Source organism: Lepus europaeus, chromosome X, assembly GCF_033115175.1.
Source record: "Lepus europaeus isolate LE1 chromosome X, mLepTim1.pri, whole genome shotgun sequence".
NCBI classification, from domain to species: domain Eukaryota; kingdom Metazoa; phylum Chordata; class Mammalia; order Lagomorpha; family Leporidae; genus Lepus; species Lepus europaeus.
This window is the reverse complement of record NC_084850.1, coordinates 116,232,272-116,254,651: the sequence shown is the minus strand read 5'-3', so window position 1 is coordinate 116,254,651 and position 22,380 is coordinate 116,232,272. Positions and strand designations below refer to the sequence as shown.

At 35.5% G+C, this 22,380-nt stretch overlaps 1 protein-coding gene across 9 annotated transcripts in view; it reads right to left on the bottom strand.

The window, feature by feature from the left end:
- Positions 1-22,380, bottom strand: part of DMD (dystrophin) — a 2,142,101-nt gene that overhangs the window by 1,120,940 nt on the left and 998,781 nt on the right. For 8 of the 9 annotated variants that reach the window (XM_062183372.1, XM_062183374.1, XM_062183379.1 and 5 more), the window contains one exon: positions 9,417-9,564. The exons of the other annotated variant lie outside the window; for it this stretch is intronic. In XM_062183372.1, coding sequence (XP_062039356.1) covers positions 9,417-9,564 — 148 coding nt within the window. The remainder of the gene's footprint in view (positions 1-9,416; positions 9,565-22,380) is intronic. 9 annotated transcript variants of the gene reach the window in all.

Below are 22,380 nucleotides of genomic sequence, written 5' to 3'. Positions count from 1 at the left end.
AGTTTCTATGAAGTACTATGTATCCTTTAGAATCCTTCATTTATAATCCACAGAAACTTCTTTTGCCAATAAGGAGATAATAGGAAATGGAAGGGCTCAGAGATTGAAGAAAAACACAAAGAATACAAAGAATTGGGTAGCAGTGGAGGACCCATAGCAGTAGGAAATTGTTGGTAATGACAAGGCACTCCTATTAGAATGGATGAACTCAATACTATCATTTATATCAAGACAATTAAAAGTCTCAAAAAAAAAAAAAAAGAATATGATTGGCTAGGCTGAGGACCTGTGCTTAGGACCACTGGGATGGTGAAAGAAAGGCTCTGGCAGAACAACCTATTGTAACTCTTGGACAGAATATTCAATATTATTGACCTCCTAAGACTGCTCAGGTATCAAAGAGGAACTGGCAGTACTATCAGTCAACAAATAGTTGCTCTATATTCTTCAAAATGAATAAGTCTACCAAACACTAATTTAAATGATCTTCAAAGAATAAAACTGTAATCAATCCCTTTGTATTAATGCATGGAATGGAAAGTTGACATAAAAAGCTATTTTAATTTCTTCTTTTTGTTGTTACCATGACTTTCTATTTATTTCATGAACATGGACTAAGTCCATTTTCTGTTGCATCAGGTGAAAAAATAGTTTATAAAGAGAGGGTTAAAAGGGTCCCTGTATTTTTATTGAAACTTTTTATTACTCTATCTCCTAAGGCAGGATTTAGCAAACTGTTTCTTTAAAGGGCTACATAGTTAATATTTTGGAGTATATAGGCCAAGTGGTCTCTCTGGCAACTACTTAACCCTGCATTTGTGACAAAAAAAAATGCAACCATGGACAATATATAAATAAATAGATACATGGTTTAGTTAGACTAAAATTATATTTACAAAAACAGTTGGCAAGATTTGGCTTTGTAAGAAAATTTCTTTAAAGAATTTTTATTCATAGTGTCAATCACACTAAGTGTGTTTATACTACACTTAATAAGTATAGTATAAAATGTATTAGAATTCATTTAATTGTAAGTACTCTGGGAGATGTCATAGATGAGATATTTACTTATAATAACCAGCTCAGTAGACTACATGAAGATCTCAATTCTAGGGCAGCATGTAAGTCTGTTATTTAAGTTTCTTTGAAATATTCCTCAAAACGAGCTTACATAAAACAAAAGGCCCATCCCAGGACAAGGAAGGGATTAAAAGTGAAGGAGGATAAAGTTATAAATTAACAGAAAGAAATAACAAACTCATAAAACTTCAGGAGAAAAATGCCACCTTACAGATATGTATTTGTATCAGATATATCTACTATTTTTCAGTTAGCTAAGTCCTTGAATATTTTTACTCCTTTTGATCAGAAGGTCTTAATAAAAAATCATTTCTAATTAAGGTCTGTCAATTACAGCCTCCCTAAAGAAAGAGTTGTAGAAATGTTTACTATGACAGCAAACAATGGTGGTCTCTGGATTGTACCTATAATTTGGTCATATTGTAGAAAGGTTTACCATTATTATGACTAGATACTTGTATTCAACTTGATGAATATTTCATACTGAACCAACTCATTTGTGAATAGGCCTCCTGTACTATAATTTGTCAATTTTATCATTGTTCAAAATTTACAATTTATGTTGAAAGATTTTCTCACTTTCATTATATGACTTGTCCATAGCTAGCTTTTCTTCATGCTGTCTTTCAGAATGTTTCCTCTTTCCTGGTTCCCAAAGCCATATTTTCCTGAGTGCCACAGCATTTCAGAAGTGTAATGGAAGAGCATCAAGTAGGACTAGGGGACACAAATAAAAACACCGTATTCTATAGGCTAGGTCCAGGACTTTCTAGAATGTTTACAGGCTACTCAGTGCTGCTTTTTTTTGTGTCCACAGGTTGAATTCAGGAGCCTATGAATTCATTAAGGAAAGGGTTCTTAGTCAACTCTGTACACTAGTAACAAGCACTGTCTTCTTTGCACACAGTAGACTCACATTGAATGCTCTGATATTTGAGATGGGCTCTTGCATTTAAGAAATACTTCCGTTGGTGAGAGAATGGAGCCATCATATTATTAAGCTGTCTGTACATGTGATAATTTCAAGTATCCTCTACATAGTAATAGTAGAGAGAAATTTTTCAATATGAGATGGGATAAAAATGGCAAGAAGGGTAAGATTACAGATAATTTGGCTAATGGACTAACATAAGAAAATCATAAGTCATTTATTTACTAACTTACTCATCTAATGAATAGTATATGTTAAATTTGTAGAGACATTTTTCTATGTATGTTGATAAGCAAGAAAAACATAGTCCTCAAAAATATGTATATAAACATTAAGCTTATATTTTATTAGATAACAATTCCTGTTTGTCATTGATTCTATATTGTTATGAGTAGTTTATGATTTTTCAATTTTGGATTTGCAATTAACATGCTTCACTTTTTTTTACACTTTTACTCTCTTGATAATTTCATTCCATAAAAACAGGAATCCCTGAGGGATGACACGTTTTTCATGCATTTTAAACAGTTCTTTACTGCTGTGGTTATTACAGTCAGTTACAGTTTTATTCTCTCTTCTTTCCAATAACGTGTAACAATCTGTCATCTTCTTAAACATGTCATGCTGGACAACAGAACTCGAAGAGCAAGCCATTGCAATTATCCAATTATTTTAATATACTTATTTATGAAGGAGACATTTGATAGGCAATGATTTAGAGCTCCTCTCTGAAATTCTGTACTGTGCCAAACTCCCAATAAATCTGTTATTTACTACTTCTGAAAAGATGCATAGGAGCCAAGAAGTTGTAGAGGAGTTTCCAAGCAGCAATAAAAGGGTAACAATATTTACGTAAGAATAAAAAGCCCAACTGTTTACTGTATTAAGAGACTGAATTCTTGTTCTTCTATCAGTCAATAACATTGAAAAACTCACATTAAAATATATTCCCATACTTATATATTGTTGTAACCCTAAAGTAAATGACTAGAGACAAATTCTCTTAGTAAATTTTCCCACTGATTCTTTTATGTTAATACATGTTCTCTAGTTATTGATAACCAGGATGATTTTGTGACCAGAAAATGAGATCTTATGAAATTTTATTACTGCTGGGGAAATACAAAGGGCAGGCAATGATATGAATTATTCTCTACGTTAGGGGCCTAATGAAGGGCAACAGATGGCAGAAATATTTACTCAAGTGATTTTTCCATCAAAGTTTCTATCAGCATTTGAGTCTCAGCAGTACAACTGTTAAGAAGCTGTCAAACTCACCAAGCAGCTGGTAAAATCAGCACTGAAAACCTAGCTATATAGAAAACATACTGTATCCAATTTGGTCTTTAACACCATATGCCTTTTTCCACATAGCCTTTGATTCAATCTGTATTAATACAAAGTTACTTATCTCCTACAGAGTCATTTGAGGAAGTAGATTACCAATTACATATTAAAGTGCATCCTAGTAAATACACAAATCTCACTCTCTCTAGTAGATACTGTGAATGACCTATGCACATCCATTCTGTTTTCATCATTTCTACACAAGCCATTGGCTTTTCAATGACAGCAACTGCCACATGAGGATTTTCTGGGCTGTAAATTCAGAAAGCAGGATGAGAAGTATGAGAAATCCTGGACATTTCCATTAAGAGGAGGAGAGCCTTTTTCCTGGATTCACTTGTCTCAAAGTTTTGTACAGGAGTCATCCCAACTACATTGTGCTCTTTGAATCTAAACTCATCAGAATTTGGTCCTTTACAAAGTACTTTAGAATTTTCTTCAATCACTAATAGCCAAGGTAATGTAGAGCTGAAGAAAAGCTAAACTTGTCTTTGACTTTTGTCAAACACAATACATTTGTATTCTCCTTTCTTTGCCTTTTCTAACTCCAAAGCACTAGTTCTCCCTTTTTTCTCCCTTTTGTTCTCGATTGAAAGATCACAGTAAGATTCTCATGCTGTAACTTCACTGTTTATATGCAATTTTCCATTCTTCATGAACATTTCAACTGGAGAAAAGAAACAGTACATTTTTCTTGACTAGAAAATGATTTTAACCTCAAAGTTTTTTTTTTCTGGCATTTTATAGTAGGACCCTAGTAGAATTCAAACATGACATTTAATTCATGTTGACTTAAGTATTCTCAATCACAATGAATTAAGATTTATTCCTAAGTCACAAAGTAAGCAGTTTTTTTTATTTAATTTATTTAGAGCAACATATTTAAATATATTACACACCTACTCTATAATAACTCTATAATACAAGCTATGGAGTAGTAAAACAGTAACATTGCAAGATAAAGCAGAGAATCAGTTAACATTTATCTTTTGCCTAAAAACAGCAATTAATTCATGTCAAAATAATACATTGCTGTTTTACTCTGTTTGCTTAGCATTTATGCTTGGCTATTTTATCTGAACAATTACACTACTGTTTACTTCTTAAGGCTGATTTCAAATGGAATTTCTTAAGATGACAAGGTCTCCTGCTTGTTCATGGCAACATTCTTGAGAAATTAATGTTAATTTTTACTATAGTTTGCAAAGCATCAAAAGATTCCATAAAACAGGTTTATTTCCATTAATAGGAAGAGTATTCAGCTCTTTTAAAAACATAATCTAATGGTGATTTTTAATGGTTTCTACTGGCAACAGCATGAATTCTCAAATCTGTTCCATAACAGCCTATATTTTAAAATATTTCCTTTTGATCTAAAAGAACATGATAGACTTAAATGTTAGGGCATTTTATGATCTCTACTATTTTCATTCAGTGTACTTGACGGTGTACAGATTTACTGTGTCACTATATGAGCTAATATTTTCATAGCTTTTGTCATGGTATTTAGTGTTCCCTTTAAAAACTCCCATTAACATTTCTTCTTGCTAGTTAGAAAATGAAGAGGCAGAAATGTCAGCTATCTGAGGTGTATTTGCTTGGATGAATTGAAATTTTCCTCAATACTTAATCCACAGGCTATACCTTGTGAAGATACAATGCTACAGAAAAATAAGGTTTAATAAAACATCCAAATTGGTCATTTCTACATTTCAAATATTTGCAGACTATAATTCAATAAATAAACGTTAGGGTTTTTTATGGATATAAGCTAATTACTGATGAATAATGATTAATCATAATAAGAGCTTACATTTAATGAATAATTATCTTGTGGAAAATGCCATTCTAAGTACCTAATCCACATCTCATTTTTATTTTCATTTAAGAGAAAAGAAGCAGAGACATGACAAGAAGTCCTTTTCATAAGCTTCTGTAGCTATTAAGCTAAAGGAGGTGGGATTTAAAACCAACTTTCTAAGTTTAGCATCCAACTTCTTAACCATTCTTCTAAACTTTTAATAGAGCCTAGTGTGTCATGTCAATATTTTAGTGGGTGATAAAGCTTTGCATATGTGCTCAATTACTGATTGTTAAGTTAATGCATAAATAGATGAAGAGATAACTAAATGAATTAATTAACAAATTAATTTTATTATCATATGATTCATGTTTTCAAAGGCAAAAATGTGCTATGTTTAAAAGAGGTTTCTCATAGTGATATGTCATATTATGTTGAAATATCTTGAAAATACGAATTCATGTATTTATGCGATAATTTTCTTGTGACAGAAAAATAATTAACTTGTATGCAGTTAGGTCCCCTTTCTAGTATTGGCAGTCATTTTATTTTGAATGACAATACCAAACATCACGATACTGATTTCCCTTTTTCAAAATGAACTAGCAAATAGAATGAAGTTTTATCAAACTATATATGGGTAATCTGATACACATTTTTCATTTTATATTTAAAAATGATTTCTTTCCTTAAATTTATACACATTAGGCTTAAAACTCTGTTGTACTTCTGGCTCTATTTGTTTAGTACATGCTCTACTTGCTTGAGTTTCCTTAAAGTAACTATTATTGGTCCATGCCAACAAATCTATCTGTTGCTGACAGGCACCACTTTCATTCTGTTTTCCAAACTAATCTCATAGCAAATATTTAAACTCTCTTTCCTATCCATTATTAGTCAATTAACAATGATGATAACCATGATAGCTGAAATTTCCAAAGCTCCTATTTGGCTTATCAAAGCAAGACAATTTTTAATGAGAGAGAGAGAGAGAGAGAGAGAGAGAGAGAGAGAGAGAGAGAGAGAGAATGAGAATGAATGAATATGAGACATAGAAAGAGAGAGACAATGTGAATATGAATGTGGATGCTTCAATGTGGAACTATAATCACCAGGAAAGAAGTGTCTTAATTGCTTAGAGGATTTCTTATAATATTCATTGCTCCTTAGCTAGAAGAATTTTCCCCTAGACATCTAGATTCCCTTCCTTTTTTCATCTATACATTGAGAAAGGGAAAAACAAAATGAAATGAGTCTTTTAAAAAATACTCCAATTAAGGGAAAATATTTTGATAAAATGATCACTGATTTCAACTAAACCACATTGTCAAGAAAAGAGGACCATCAGACATGTCTTAGACATTTACAATTATTATGTAATCTCAAGATTGCATAATAGCAATGTACTAAAATATCAAATGACATCAACATCATTTCTTTTGAACTTCTGTTGCTTGCCAATTTGGAGTAAAGGGATCAGAATTAACATCCTGTCTTTTAAAAAATCTTTAAAAATGGACAAAAATATATGAAACAATGATTTTCAAGACACTGAACATCAGACATTGAAGGACAGGATCCCTGAGAGATTGGGAACAAACGAGGTGAGCCCTACAATTGCCAAAGCTTCATGTCTAGAGAGAATTTTAGGCAAAAAACAAAGGAAAAGGGAAGGCTCACTAACCCAGGAGGTCTCTTTGAGTGAGGATATGGAGCAGAGAGCTTACGGAAGGCAAGGTGGCTGTAAATCACAGTGCAGAGTAGAAGAGAGGAGATCAACTGTACAGAGAAGAATTCAGAGATCTTTAGAGGGCTCTCTTCCAGTTTTCAGCTGAGTCTTGATCATTTTATATATGTAAGTAAACTCCTCAAGATGAGGAAGAGAGCTATGCATGAAGAATTAAAGGAAACAATCCCTAGAGCCCATGTATGCTGGAAATAATGCCTATCTCCACTAGTCACAGTAGACAATCTCATCATTCACAGGGTACTTCAGAAGTGTTTTGCCTCAGTTGCTGTGGTCCAAACTAAAAAGGTTTAAAAAAGATGCTCCAAAAGTCAAGTTGTGTTTAAATATATTAGCTGTATCCCAGAACAAAAGTAAAGAAAATCTGAATACAAAAGTATTAATAACTCAATGAATTAAATTTTAGAATGTCTGTATTACAATCAATAATTACTGGTTCTCCAAAAACAGTAAAACAACACCCATAATGATGAAAAAATAATTTTAAATTGGCCCAGGATACAAATAATAAAAATAGTAGAGAAAGTCATTTTTAAGTGAATTCATATCTTCAAGATGGTCAAGGAGTTACTGAATGTGTTGAAGAGATAACACAGATACATGTAAAATCCCAGTCACTCTTCTAAAGAGAAGGAAACAATGTCTACTGTTAGATAATATATATGCTAGATGCTATTAACACAGATGAGGAATTGAGTAATATTACATTAGTTGATTTGACAATAGAAATCACACAAAAAGACTTACAAAGAAAACATACTGAGAAGAAAATGAACAGAACATCAGTATGTAGTGGGGCACCTTTAAATAGTCCACTATATGTGTAATTGGAGGCTCATTATTTTAAAAATAATGGCAGAAATGTTTTAATATTTGATGCAAAGAAAAAATTTACAGATCCAAGAAGTCTAACATAACTCAGGAATGAACGAGAAATACACAGTAAACTATACGAAGGCACATCACTAATGAATTGCTTGATTTCCAAAGTACTCCTTATAATCTTTCCACATGCTAATCTCCACCTTAGGGTGGCTTCCCAAGGAACTCAACTTGAAGTGTGTCCCCAAATTCATACCAAAATAACTGCCTGCCGGTAGTAGAACAGATAGATATATCGCTATGTTGCTTGATTTTTTTATTCAAAATTATATATGTTGATTTTATAATAAAATATAGATTAAACTAGGTAACTACTTTGCATCAGATAGCTTTATAAATGGCAAAATGCTTATACATCTCCTCAGGAACACTTTATATGATTCTAATATTTTTATGCCTTTCGGGCAGAGACCTCGTTATGCTACATTGGCTCAAAATTCACTTAAGTGCTATTAAAAAGCATTGTCTTTTTCTGATAGCAGATTGGAAATTCTGGAATTTCCTCTACCACCAAATGCCAATGCTGGTTTGTATAAAAGAGATATAAATGTTTATATATTTAAATATACATATATTATAAATGATTTTAATAGTGTTCATTTTGTGTGCTACATAGCTTGTCATATAAATATTTATATGCTTATTTCCCTAATATCAAAAGGTATTTTTGCTATGCAAAAATATTTGAGAATAGAGAATTATGAAGTTTAATAGCATATTGCTTTTATGAATATAGGATTTTGAAATGTCTGTTATGAATATAGCATTTTGAAAATAAACTGCCTTTCTCTAATGCTTTCATCTATCTTAATCAGCATTTGCTTGCTATGAAAACTGGCCACAATTCAAATCCACTTGATTGAAAATTGTAATAGGAACAACTTGAGCTAAAAAAGCTGCAAAAACACCTAAACTTTGGTGCAACACACACAGAATTTCTAATACCTAAACTACATTTTATCAACTAAATTATATTCTCCACTATTCAATTTATCTTTATGTACATATTCAAAAGACATAACAAGTTGAACTTCAATTACGCACTGGCTATAACCCTTATGTTGCAACTCTATTAACATAAACCAACAAAAAGTCAATAAGTACCACCAATTAACTCTGCATTGTTTTGGCCTCTAGAGTATCTCGGAGGACATTCTGTCAATAGGCTATATAGAAATATTGCAACATCACCACAAAGTGTCTTTAGGGAATAGAACTGTAACTTTATCATGATTGATATTTCTAGCAACTACTTATTGCTAAGTATATCACAAGTTCTCCTTCTGGACTGATTACTGTTTAAGGTAAAAACACACATGGCCCCAAAGCCACAGAACAACCTGCTATGAAAGGATTCCCAATATCATGAGTACAATTATGCTTTGTAGTTCACCAAACAAAACAGTTCTGTCTGCGCCAACCCTCTCTTCCTTACACAGAAAGTTCATAGCACAGGCTCCAAACATGATCATTATGATGATTTTCTAGTATGTATACCATGACAACAAAAGTCAGAGGTCACAAAATTCACATCATCCTTGACAACCTGAACGTAAAGAAAGTTATACTGTCATTTCATTGTTATGAAAATAAAGACAGTTTGGAAACAGAAATCCATAAAAACCTACCTTAAGATACCATTTGTATTTAGCATGCTCCCAATTCTCAGGAATCTGTGTCTTTTTGAGAAACTGTTCAGCTTCTGTTAGCCATTGATTAAATATCTTCATATCATAATGAAAACGCCGCCATTTCTCAACAGATCTGTCAAATCGCCTAGAGGTGAAAAATATGGATCAAGAAAAATAAGTAGATTCTATAAAACAAATTATGTGGATACAAATATTTTTATTCACACTGACAAAGATATTATTCTGACAGTTTCTTGAACTTGTAGATTTCCATTACAACTAACAGAAAAATAATACTGAATAGAAAGGATGATTTAAAATTAAAGGCTGGGTTTTTTCCCTTTAAAAATGAATATACTGCTGGATTGAAACAAAGATAAAGACAACTATTTTAGAATATTTTCATTTCCTTCATTATGATCATATTTAATTTTTTCTTAAACCCAAGAATTTAAAAATATTTTAAGTTAGGTGATGTTTATCTTGCTTCATCATCCCTGCTTTATTGTATCCAAGACATTTTAAATTGGAATACTGGAGGAACTTAGTATAAGCCAATGTATTAATATCTCATATGAAAATAACACTAAGAAGCAGATATTTAGTCATTTTCTGGTTATAGCAGAGACTAAGGCAGAAATTATATGAGCCAGGACTTCACATTTATCACATGACAGCTGCACATAAGAATCCCCTGGGGTGTTAAAAGACAGCAGGAAAGGGGTCAGTGCTGTGGGACAGTAAGTTAAGCCTGTGGCGCCAGCATCCTATATGGTACCAGTTCAAGTCCCAGCTGCTCCATTTCTGATCCAGCTTCATGCTAGCAGCCTGGGAAAGCAGTAGAAGATGGCCCAAGTGCTTGGGCCTCTGCACTGAAGTGGGAGACCTAGAAGAAGCTCCTGGCTCCAGACCAGCCCAGCTCTGATCATTGTGGCCATTTGGGGTGTGAACCAGAGGATGGAACACCTTTTACTGAAACACTGCCTTTCAAATAAATAAATAAATAAATAAACAAACAGAAAAAGGAAAATGCTTTAAAAAAAAGATACCAGGAGAAACAACAACAAGAAAACACTAATCTTGGGGCTCCACTTCAATTAATTAAGTATCCTTGGAGATGAACTCTGACATTGGTATTTTGAAAAGCACCCAGTGAATGTAATGTACAGTCAAGGTAAAAGATACACTGCTATAAAGAGTTGAAGTCTTACAGAGTTTATGATCTACCAGGTCTCCCACGGTTTGTTCAAACAACAAGCTAGCAGCACTAAACCAAAAGCTATCCTTAAGATTCCTGGATCTGGAACTGCCTCAGAGTAGAATCAGGAGTCTGTCAGGGTCCTCTATATTCTACAGGTAGCTTGGATTTAAAAAATACTGGAAGTTGGGTGTGGTTTACGGCTTGTACAAATATACTAATAATAGGTGCTAATAATAGGGAGAGCTGGGCTTGGGGCACACAGGAACTCCGCGCAACCCCACAGGTTTTGTTTGTAAATTTAAAACTATTCTCAAATAAAAAGTTTTAAAGTGGTTTCCAATCTTACCATGCAATAGATTATATTTCAAATAATATCATATACTCAAAGCTCTATCTCTATTTAGGAATTTTAAATGATTTTAGAGATTAAATAATGCCACATCTACCTACTGGTTCCTGGGAAGAGAATGGAATTCACAGTTAGTGACCAGTTACTATAAGCCAGGCACTGGGCTCTGTGCTTTTATAGCACCATCATATACATTACCCTGATACCTACCACACCCTTTGTTTCATATCAATCATTGTGTCTGTCTTTCACAAATAGTACTGAGAAGCTAAGTAGCTTTCCAAAAGGAAAAAAAAAATGAGTATTAGATATCAGAGAGGGGACTGAAAGTTTTTATCTCTCATTTCCATGGCGCCCTTCCACTGCCTTGAATGCCCCTTAGAGGTGATTTCCTTTTCACACAATGAAGACTCGCAAATTAAACAATTCAAAATGATAGTTGTAGACTGCTTTTCCTTATTTCTCTTCTTTATTATCTATCTATGATTTCATTATGTATCTACACCTACATTATATGCAGCCACTGAATTTACTGAATAATTATCTTATCTAACCTTAAAAAATAGCCAAAACAGAGAGTATTTTGGTAACATAAAAATGTAGCCAATGGTAGAAAAAAGAAGTTTCCTGCAACTATAGCTAATTTAAAGATAAGAAAGCTGTTTTTGATAGTTACTGATATCCGAGAGTCAAACAACTTTTTCAGCAACGTAATGAACTGGGGAACATATTTTCGGTGGTATCTCATACATATTGAATGCTCTAAGAATACATCTTAAAGTTTTATTCACTTTATTTTTTAAGAATTTATTTATTCATTTGAAAGAGTTGTGGGGTGGAGGAGAGAGGGAATAGATGAGAAGATCTTCTATCCAGTGGTACACTCCCCAGATGGCTGCAACAAGCAGTATTGGGCCAGACTGAAGCCAGGAGCCACAAGCTTCATCTCAGACTGCCACAAGGGTGACAGGGGCTCAAACATTTAGGCCATCTTCCGCTGCTTTTCCCAGGCCATTATCAGAGAGCTGCATCCAAAGTGGGGCAGCCAGGACGTGAACTGGTGCCTCTACTGCACCTGCTGTGCCACAGTGCCGGCCCCAGACTTTATTCACTGTGAAGAAGTGCACATTACATGTCTTACAGGACCTTGTATCATGGAAGGCAAAGAGTTGCTGTTGAAGGAGAAGCATGAAAAGCTAAGAAATATATTAGCACTACTCCATCTTGGTGAAACTAAAGTTGATTTTAATTTTCATTATGTGTTATTTTTCTCTGTTCTCTAGATTTTTATACAATGTGAATTTCATACTTTGAGAGTCCATAAAAATGTTTGAAAAATAATTTAAAACTGCAGTCCTAGGTACTAGGGACTGCTACCTTCAGCTCTCCTGCCACTTGTTCCAGCAGTGTGGGAAACAGGCAGCCGCTAACCAGAGCACAGGAGTTAGCAGTCAGTTGCATTGTACCACTCAACCTTTGTAGCAGGCATCAAGCCTCCTGCTCTGCTACTTTTCTACCCAGTCATCTGGATTATCCTACTGCCAACGGTTTCACCTGCTAGGAGGTGATTATTTCTTAAAAAGTGTGCTCCATGAGGAGACTTCAAAGAGCTTGTTCAAAAATGGAATTAAAAGATACTTTATTTTGATGCAACAATTTCTGAAAACCATATGTGATCTTTTTTCACATAGCAATCTTCAGTGCAGGCTGCTGCACATCCCAGAACATCCTCATCCCTCTTACACAGACTCATGCCCTTCAACTCACCACTCCAGCAATTTGCCAACCTACACCAGACTCCACAAGCCCCCAGCCCCATCCCCATGTCTCCCTGACATTTAAGGGTCCACACACTGGCTCATAGTATCCCTTGCCCTACAAGACAGAGCTGGAAGTGGGAAGAGAAAGGGAATGGGCAGAGGACCCCCATTCTAGGCATCCACAAGTGGAGCGGGATGGACAATGCCACGCAGCACTGCCTGCAGAGCCCCCATCCCCTGCTACTGCTTCAGGACTTGGGGATTTTCACAGTGTTGCACACTCCATGTCCTCCTTTGCTTTTGCCTCTCTTCTACCCAACTCCTGCAACCCAAATCTTGGCATCCTTAAAGACTTGATATAAATGACTTACAGCGTCACCACATAAATATAGAAAGTATTCAAAATAACCTGCAACAACTCAAACTTTGAAAACTGTTAAGTTGATTTTATTATCACACTTACTATTAAAATGAGTAACTTTATTCAAACAAAAAACTAAAGAATAAAAGCATGTGTTTTATACATGATGACATTTAATGTGAGTAATAACACTTAAAACTCCATTTCAAGCATCACATAAAATTTTAAAATATATTTTTCAGTGTTTAATATGCGTTGTTAACAGCAGAGACTAAATATATTCTTGAATTTACTATGTAAAATTACATTTTTTATTATGACTACTTATAAACTTAAAGTCTTTCCCACCAAGGAAGATTCCAAATGGATTTTATGGAAATATATATATATATATATGCATATATATATATATGGCTGGTTTTACAATATTACATTTATAAATTTAATCCCTAATCAGTCACTGTGCTCTCTAAATTCCTCTCACGCTATTAATTGGCATTTCTATGAATGAAGAAAAAGGCAGAAAAACTAGAAATACATAGAAACATTAAAAATGTATAAAACGTAAAAATACTTTTTGCCTTCTATGTAACTCCTAGTAAAAAATGCTGTTTTTTGTTCCTGGCAATAAAAGAAAATGTAGACTAATCTAAATAAAGGACAAAAAATTGTCAGCATAAACATACGGATAATAAATCAACTGATTCTAAAATTTTGCAAATATTAAAATTCTCATTCACTATGCAAGCAGTATTTAAAATTACACTGCTACTTCATTTATGTGCAGCATAACTTATTTCCTGATGTTCTAAATCAAGTTAGTCAGATTATTCTCAAGCATAAATTACACCTGGAGAGTAATTTAGGTACTTTGGGACATACTTTAACACTTTCAGGCCATTAAGGTGGCACTCAATTCCATGAAATAAATTTAAATAAATAACACTCTAGTAGCCTTCCGACATATCCATTGTGGTTTTATACTTAGCTCTGCAAATTCAGCATTGGTCTACTGATTATCTCCTCCTGTACAATTCATCTTTGGTTATGTGAGTGGAGAGGATTTGCCTAAATTCTTAGGGTCCAAACCGTAGGTGCTGGTAAATAAATGGTGAATTAGTTATCTACCCCAAATCATAGTGTCTCAAAGCTTCCTTCCCCATCCCACCTTCCAAGTAATAGAAGTATTTGGTAAAACTTAAATACACTTTAGTTTGAGGATTTATCTATAGGATTGACTCAGTCTGAAGAACTCTCCCATTACTCCATTTCCACTGACCCTTCCTAGATCCTCTTTTATTTTTCAATCCTAAACCACAGTTCCTAATTTTTTAGGCTAAACTAGAAAGCTCATGCTCAGCTTACATATCAAGCCCAGACTCACACATTTCTAATTAGACTCCACCTCAGCTGTGTGATAGTCTCACTGCCATAGGCTTACAGCAGAATCCATTGCTGTGTCTCTGTAGGCAAAGTACAATAGTGGTCAGAGTGCCTAGGTTGGAATCTTGGCTCCAACATTTATTGTACAGTCTTGGGCAAAGAAGTGATCTTTCTAAAAAGTAATTATAGAAGTAGTACCTACCTCCTAAGTTTAATTGTGAAGATTAAATCGATGAATACACATAAATTTCTTAGAAAAACAAGTGTTCACCAAACCTGAAGAATAACAGTAGTTGTAGTTGCTGTTAGTCTGCCTTTATTTAACGTAGGTTTCTTTTAAAAAATTATTTTGTGGCCAGAGTTGTGGCATTGTGGGTAAAGCTGCAGCCTGCAATGCCATCATCTCACATGGGTGCTGGTTTGTTTTCTGGCTGCTCCATTTCCAATCTGGCTTCCTGCTGGTGGCCTAGGAAAGGCAATGGAAGATGACCCAAGTGCTTGGGCTCCTGCTACCCACACGGAAGACCTGGAAAAACCTCCTGGCTTCAGCCTTGCCCAGCCCTGGCAGTGGTGGTTATCGGGGGAATGAATCAGCAGATGGAAGATCTCTCTTTCTCTGTCTCTCCATTTCTCTGTAACTCTTTCAAATAAATAAATCAATCTTAAAAATTATTTAAATTAACTTATGTTTACTGAAAAGGTAGAGAGACAGATACAAAAAGATAGGTTCACTCCTCCAAGTTCCCACAGCATCTGGGGCTGGGCAAGGCTGAATCTGGGAACCGAGAACTCCATCTGCGTCTCCTATGTGGGTGGCAGGACCCAAGTACTGGAGCCATCACCTGCTGCCTTTCAGGGTGTGCATTAGTAGGAAGCTCGAGGAGGAGTGGAGCTAGGTTTCAAATCCAGGCACTAAAATATAGGACACATGTGTCCCACGTGACACCTTAACTCGTATATCAAATGCCTGCTCCTGACCTAGGCTTTTAAATGCAAATCAGATTCCCAAGAGAAAATCAGAACCATGTCATGTGGATGATTCATATAAGAAATGACTATTTCCTAATTTTAAGCAGATATTTTGAAATTTTAGGAATTCTACACCCAGAGAGTCCTTCACCTAGGGAGACATCCAAGACATAGAGGAGGGAGAGGGTCCATACCCCAAACCATGGAAACTCCAGTCTGAATACAGTGTAGGTTCTCCGTTCTTTTCTGAGACACCTGCCTGGTCTATCAGGTTTATTTCTTTTCATTAAGCTTTACTTCTATAATCAAAAAAATTATGGATACACACACTTCATCCACGATGTGCATATTCCAAATATCCCCTGTGTAGCTTTCATTTTTACCCTATCAGTGCTACCTTTTGATTTACAGAAATTAGTAATACACAATTAGTCCAGTTTATTATTTTTACTTATGATGAATGCTTCATTCTTTGTTTAAGCAATCTTTATCCAGCATTCATTAATATATTCTTTTCTATTTTATTATAAAACCTTTAATATTTTGCTTTTCCCCAGTTAGGTCTATAATCCTCCAGGACTTTATTTTTCTGTATCATTTGAATTATGACATGTACATATTTGTTAAGCAGGATATTCCATTTTAATTGTTTGGGGGAAGGCATGCACACAAAATAATGAGTACACAATGGATAAAAAAAAGTGTGTACAGTGAAAATTTCTGCACCACTTCTGACCCTCTACTCTGCTCCTTCTGGTCTCACTGTTAATAAAAAGAGTATAAATTCAAAATGTTTATAGAGCAAGGCAAAGAAATAAACAAACATTGGTATAAAATGATGGTTTTCTCATTCAGTTTTACTGTTTTCAATATTTCCAATGCTGGTATTATTACAGCTCTGGATTGACATTTCATTTTATAACACCCTATTTATTTTATTGATCTCTAATCCTCTCTAGGTTGTGAGCTTGGTTCTCAGGCTTCAAACAACTGTGGAATTGTACTCTGACTTGAAGCTTCTTGCAGTGCTTATAACACCTGAGTTGAGGAACACTTTCCCATGCTTTCATTTCCTTCTTCACTGTTGAAATTCTATGTATTTTGTTTCCCTTGTTTCTCATAACTTTGTATTTAACTGCCATAAGAAAAAACATAAAAGATTGACTTTATTTGAATTGTATTACCAGATCAACACTTAATGTGACCTCCTCCCAATCACAGGGGATTCTTTCTTCATACTTAAACAAAAAAGGAGTATTCGCCTTTGAAAGGGAAGCTCAGTAATATAGATGAACCTCTTAGATCCCCCCGTCTGGATATTTTTCCATAGAATTTCATTTACTATCCAAGGTTCAACTAATATCTTTAGCAGGGATGGGCAGTCTTTACCTATAAAGGTCTCAAGAATGAATATTTTAGGCTTCTTGGGCCACGTAGTGTCTGTTATAACTATTCAACTCTGGTATTGTACTGCAAACACAGCCATGTACAATAAAAACAAATGGATATGGCTAGGTTTCAATACAACTTCATTTTCAGAAATGCATACTATTCCAGATGGGGACCATGGATAGCAGTTTATTGATCCTTCATCTAAAGAATGACTATGATATAGCTCCAGGTTCTGATCTTAACCTGAGCTCATATTCAGGTGCCTTTTAGGCCATCATCCCCAGATTATTATATGTCCATCTCAAATATGAGATACTGAAAAGTGTTTATTTTCTAAGTCTTTATTTTAAAATTTAGTAATATCTCAGAAACCTTGAGATCTTCCTATAGCCCTCACTTTCTTACTATGCTTGTCTCTGTCCCATCAGTTCTAAATAAGAATTGACACTTTAATTTGGCTTCTTTCCTCTAGCCCCACTGTGCTGGTCTTTCTTAAAAATCCCTGACACCTATGCTTCAGCATATTCCAACTCATCTCTCCCTATTGCCAGTTTCTCACCACTCTCCAACTAATTTCCACACAGCCATCCATTCTTGCTTTTCAGCCTCAATACATTCACACAGCCTATCATGTATGCTGCTGGGCTCAAAACATCAAGTTTCTCGCAACTTCTATAACAGCCCAAATCCTGCTTTTACTATGAGCCTTTCATGGTATACTAGAGTGCAATTTTCTCTAAAATGTCATTTCAATCTGTGAAGTCTGTCTCCCTGAAATTACTTACTCCCTAAAACAAGCTTCCCTTACTTTGAGAAAGCCTCTGTAAACATGCAACTTGATGTCCTAATAATGTATTTACAGAGTTGTTTTTCCCAACAGAGTATGTAACGCTTACAGAAAGGAGTATGCTTTCTGTACTTTTCAATTACCAGTAACTACCACTGTTTCTTGCACATGATAAACATTTAATATATTTCATAAAGGAATGAATGAGAGAGAGAGAGAGAGAGGGAGGGAGGAAAGGAGGGAGGGAGGGAGGGAGGGAGGGAGGGAGAGAGAGAGAGAGAGAGAGAGAGAGAAAATCCATGAATAATTTGCCCAAATTCCCTATGTCTTCTGTTTAGGAGCCATGAATGTGTAGGCACATCATTTTACTTATTTGAGTCTCAGTTGTCTCACTGATAAAGTAAGAATAATATTGTTGGGGCCAGTGCTGTGGAATAGCAGGTAAAGCCACCACCTGCAGTGCTGGCATTGCATATGGGCATTGGTTCAAGTCCTGGATGCTCCACTTCCAATCAGCTCTCTGCTATGGCCTGGGAAAGCAGTAGAAGATGACCCAAGTCCTTGGGCCCCTGTATGCACATGAGAGATCCAGAAGATGCTTCTGGCTCCTGACTATGAATCGGCCCAGCTCCTGCCATTGTGGCCATTTGGGGAGTGCACCAGCAAATGGAAGATTGATCGATATCTCTCTCTCTCTCTTTGCCTCTCTATAACCTTGCCTTTCAAATAAACAAAATAAATCTTAAAAAATGAATAATATTGTCTATCTTTCACAGCATTTTGAGGAGGTTGACAATATGTTCTAAGTTATAAATAACAGTAATATTTTGGTATAATCGATATTTATAACAACCTCTAGTGAATATGCACATTTTATAACATTGATACAGAATTTAGAATTACTTTTTACATTTCTTCTGTCCATATAAGAACTAATTTTTCAAATTGGTCAGCATAGTCTCAGAGAATTGCTGCTCTCATTAATAAAAATACAAAATGAAGTTCAATGCCATCCTAAAAATAATAATATACTTGTAACAAATTTTCAGAAGTCTAATTTAAGTATGGGAATTCACAGTTGCTTAAGAACTATGAATCTTTAAAAGCAAGTGTTATGGACTAACCCAATATGGATAAAATTCACCTTATACCAAAGACCTCAATAGTGTTGCTGTAAGAACACTAGTGATAGGGTGATAGCTTAGTCTAGCAGTTAGGAAGCCTGTTTGCCACATCATAGTACCTGGATAGCACCGTATAGTACCTTGGTACAATCGTGGCTGTGATCCTGACTCCAGCTTCTGGCTAACAGAAACTCTCCAAGGCAGAAGTGATGTCTTAATTTTCTATAGGATGCCTGTCAACTCTCAGCTTTAGCCCCACCCTAGTGCTAGGTATTGTAGGTACTTGGGTAATGAAGACCCTCCCTCCCCTCCATTCCTCTCCTTCTCTCTCAAATAAATAAATAAATAAAACTTTGACAAATGTTTTAAATCTTTGTCAAATTGTTAAGAGAGATATATAGGGGCCGGCATTATGATGTAGTAGGTTGAGCCTCCACGTGTGGTTCCTGTCTCCCATATGGGCACCAGTACAAGTGCCAGCTGCTCCTATTCTGATCCAGCTCCCCACTGGTTGCCTGGGAAGGCAGAAAAGGGTGGCTAGGTGCTTGAGCCCCTGCTTCTGTGTGGGGGACTCGGAGGAGGCTCCTGGCTCCTGGCTTCGGTTTGGCCCAGCTCCTGCTTTTGTGGCCATCTGGTGAGTGGACCAGTGGATGGAAGATCTCTTTCTGCTTCTGCCTCTCTTTGTACTCCACCTCTCAAATAAATAAATAAATAAATATTTTTAAAAAGAGAGAAAATGAGATACCACGGGGCCAACGCTATGATGTTGTTGATAGAGACACCGGTATCCCCATGTGGGTGCTGGTTTGAGTCCTGGCTGCTCAGCTTCCAATCCAGCTCCCTGCTCATGCTCCTGAGGAGGCAGTGGAAGATGGCTCAAGTGCCTGGGCCCCTACACCCACGTGGGAGACCTAGAGGAGGCTCCTGGCTTCTGGTTTCTGATTGGCCCAGATTCAGCCATTGCAGTCATTTGGGGAATGAAGCAGCAGTTGGAAAATCTTTCTCTTTCTCTTTCTCTTTCTCTCTTTCTTTCTCTCTCCCTCCCTCTGTAACTCTGCCTTTCAAATAAATAAATAAATCTTAAAAAAAAAAAAAGTAACTTGTGGGGCCAGCACCATGGCTCACTTGGTTAATCCTCCACCTACGGCACCAGCATCCCATATGAGCACAGGGTTCTAGTCTAGGTTGCTCCTCTTCCAATCCAGCTCTCTGCTGTGGCCCAGGAGGGCAGTGAAGGATGGCCCAAGTGCTTGGGCCCTGCACCCGCATGGGAGACCAGGAAGAATCACCTGGCTCCTGGCTTCTCTCTGTCTCTCACTCTGTCTGTCTGTCTATACTCTACCTGTCAAATAAATTAAAAAACATAAAAATAATAATATATGACTGTAGTTTAAATGATCTGTGACTATTTTGAACTTTGCTATATATGAATGAAATAGACATTTTCCATTTGATTATTGTTTATAGCTCTTGCCTATATTCCAACTGAACCATAGTCTTTTTACTTCTTATTTGTTGAGCTCAATTTCTTTAAAGATTTGTTTTGTTTCAATCGAAAGGCAGAGTTAACAGAGAGGGTGGGGGAGGGAGAGAGAAATAGATTCCATTTGCTGGTTCACTTTCCAAATGGCTGCCATGGCCAGGGCTGGGCCAGGAGCCAGGAACTCCATTTGGGTCTCCCACATGAGTGGCAGGAACCCAAGCACATGGGCCATCTTGCACCTTCCCAGGCATACCAGTGGGGAGCTATATCAGAAGCAGAACAGCTGGGACTGGAACTGGAGTTCATATGGGATGCCAGCATTGCAGGCCGTGGCCTAACCCAGTGTACCACAATACAGACCCTGAACTATTTATTTAGTGGAGCATTAAGCCATTCATTATAATGTAAATTACAAAATATGTTATCTTAAAAATTTTTAAATGGAAAAAAGGCAGAAATCTAATTAAAATTTTATGATAAAGTTTCATATGCTTATGACATTATTCATAAAGATAGAAAAATACTTTATATTATGACTAATAATATAAAAAGAATTCTTAAAATTCTTTAAATTTCTAGTTTTTTTTTTTTAACTTTGCTTATCTCTCATTGGGCATCCATCTGAGGCTTGGTTCTAAAATAGGTATTATGGTAGTCCCTTTTTCTTACATGTAGACACATCTGTGGAGGAGTAGGGTAAGACAAAAATCTCATCAATTAGGTGCAACTACCTTAGACAAATTAGGACTTTCTGAACTGAAAGTACACACACACACACACACACACACAATGTATATATGTGATTATATCTGTCAGGAATGTGACCTAAGTGGGTACTAGGCATTTAGGACAACATCATTAATCATATTATTTTGCTTAGGGAGACATGCTATAAATATCCCTGAGACAAATTTGTAAGTATCAATATATTTAGGCACAGATCCATATTTTCATCTACCCTTGACATGTTATTACTTAATTAGTAATTATAAAAAGGAAAGCAAAAGTATGTGACTAGTAGTATTTCATAAATTTCTTTGGCCATTCTATTTTATCATCTTTGCCAAATTCCAGCAGACCAATGATGATGGAAAGGGTGCAATATTTGGAAAATTTGTCATGTTGGAAAAATACTCAGAATAAATAATTCTTATACAGGTTCTGAAAAAATGCAGAATTATGCTATTATTAACCTGAAGATTGCAATTTCAGTACCTTAATCTGGCATAATTAACACCTTGTAAAAGTACTCTAAGTAGCAAAAATAGATTACCATTAGTGAGCCGTAATGTTATACTTAACATTAGGACCTCTTTGACAGATCAATTATAGAAACAAAATCAGAAGTCAAAATTGTATTATTTAATTTTCTTAAAAAGTTTAAGCTAACATACATTCTGAGTACTTTAGCTATTTCCGGGTCTCCTCTATAAAACTGAGCATTTAGTTTAGTCTTAATTCGCATATCTTCTGGTACACAGTCAAAATGAAGATATTACGTTTTTTAACACTCTGGCTTAGAAATCTTATCTGTAATGTGCTGGGTAGAGTGGCCATTCAAAATAATGTCTTTTTCTTAATTCATACACAAAATATACTGGCTCTCCAAATGTATGCAAATCTTGAACCTGGAAAGTCATATGTTAATGTTTAAATGCATTAATGGTTGATGGATTAAGGTGGAAGCTTGATCCAATGATAATACGTGAAAACGGGGCCTTTAGGAATTGGTTAGAATTCATTAAGTTGTTAGGGCAGTATGTCATGATCAGAGCATGATGATGTATAAGGAAAGACCACATAGAGGGCAGATGAAGATTGTGCTTCATGTATATACATGCTTTCTGGTTCATTACGTTATCATTCCTCCATGTCTGTTCAACCACTGCTAGAATCCATCAGGTGTAAGACCAATAGGACCACGTGATCTTCAAGTGTGAACCCTCAAACTGTAAGCAGAATAAATCATCTCTTCTTAAATTGCTCTTTCAGGTATTTTAGTTAAATTAATGAGAAGCTGACTAATAACAGAAGCAGATATATGAACATTTACCTAAAAATATCGGTAGCAGTAGTTATATACAAATGCTAAGCAACTTATTGAGGACACTAGAATCAGTACAGTATTTAATATTTTCAACAACCCTTCAAC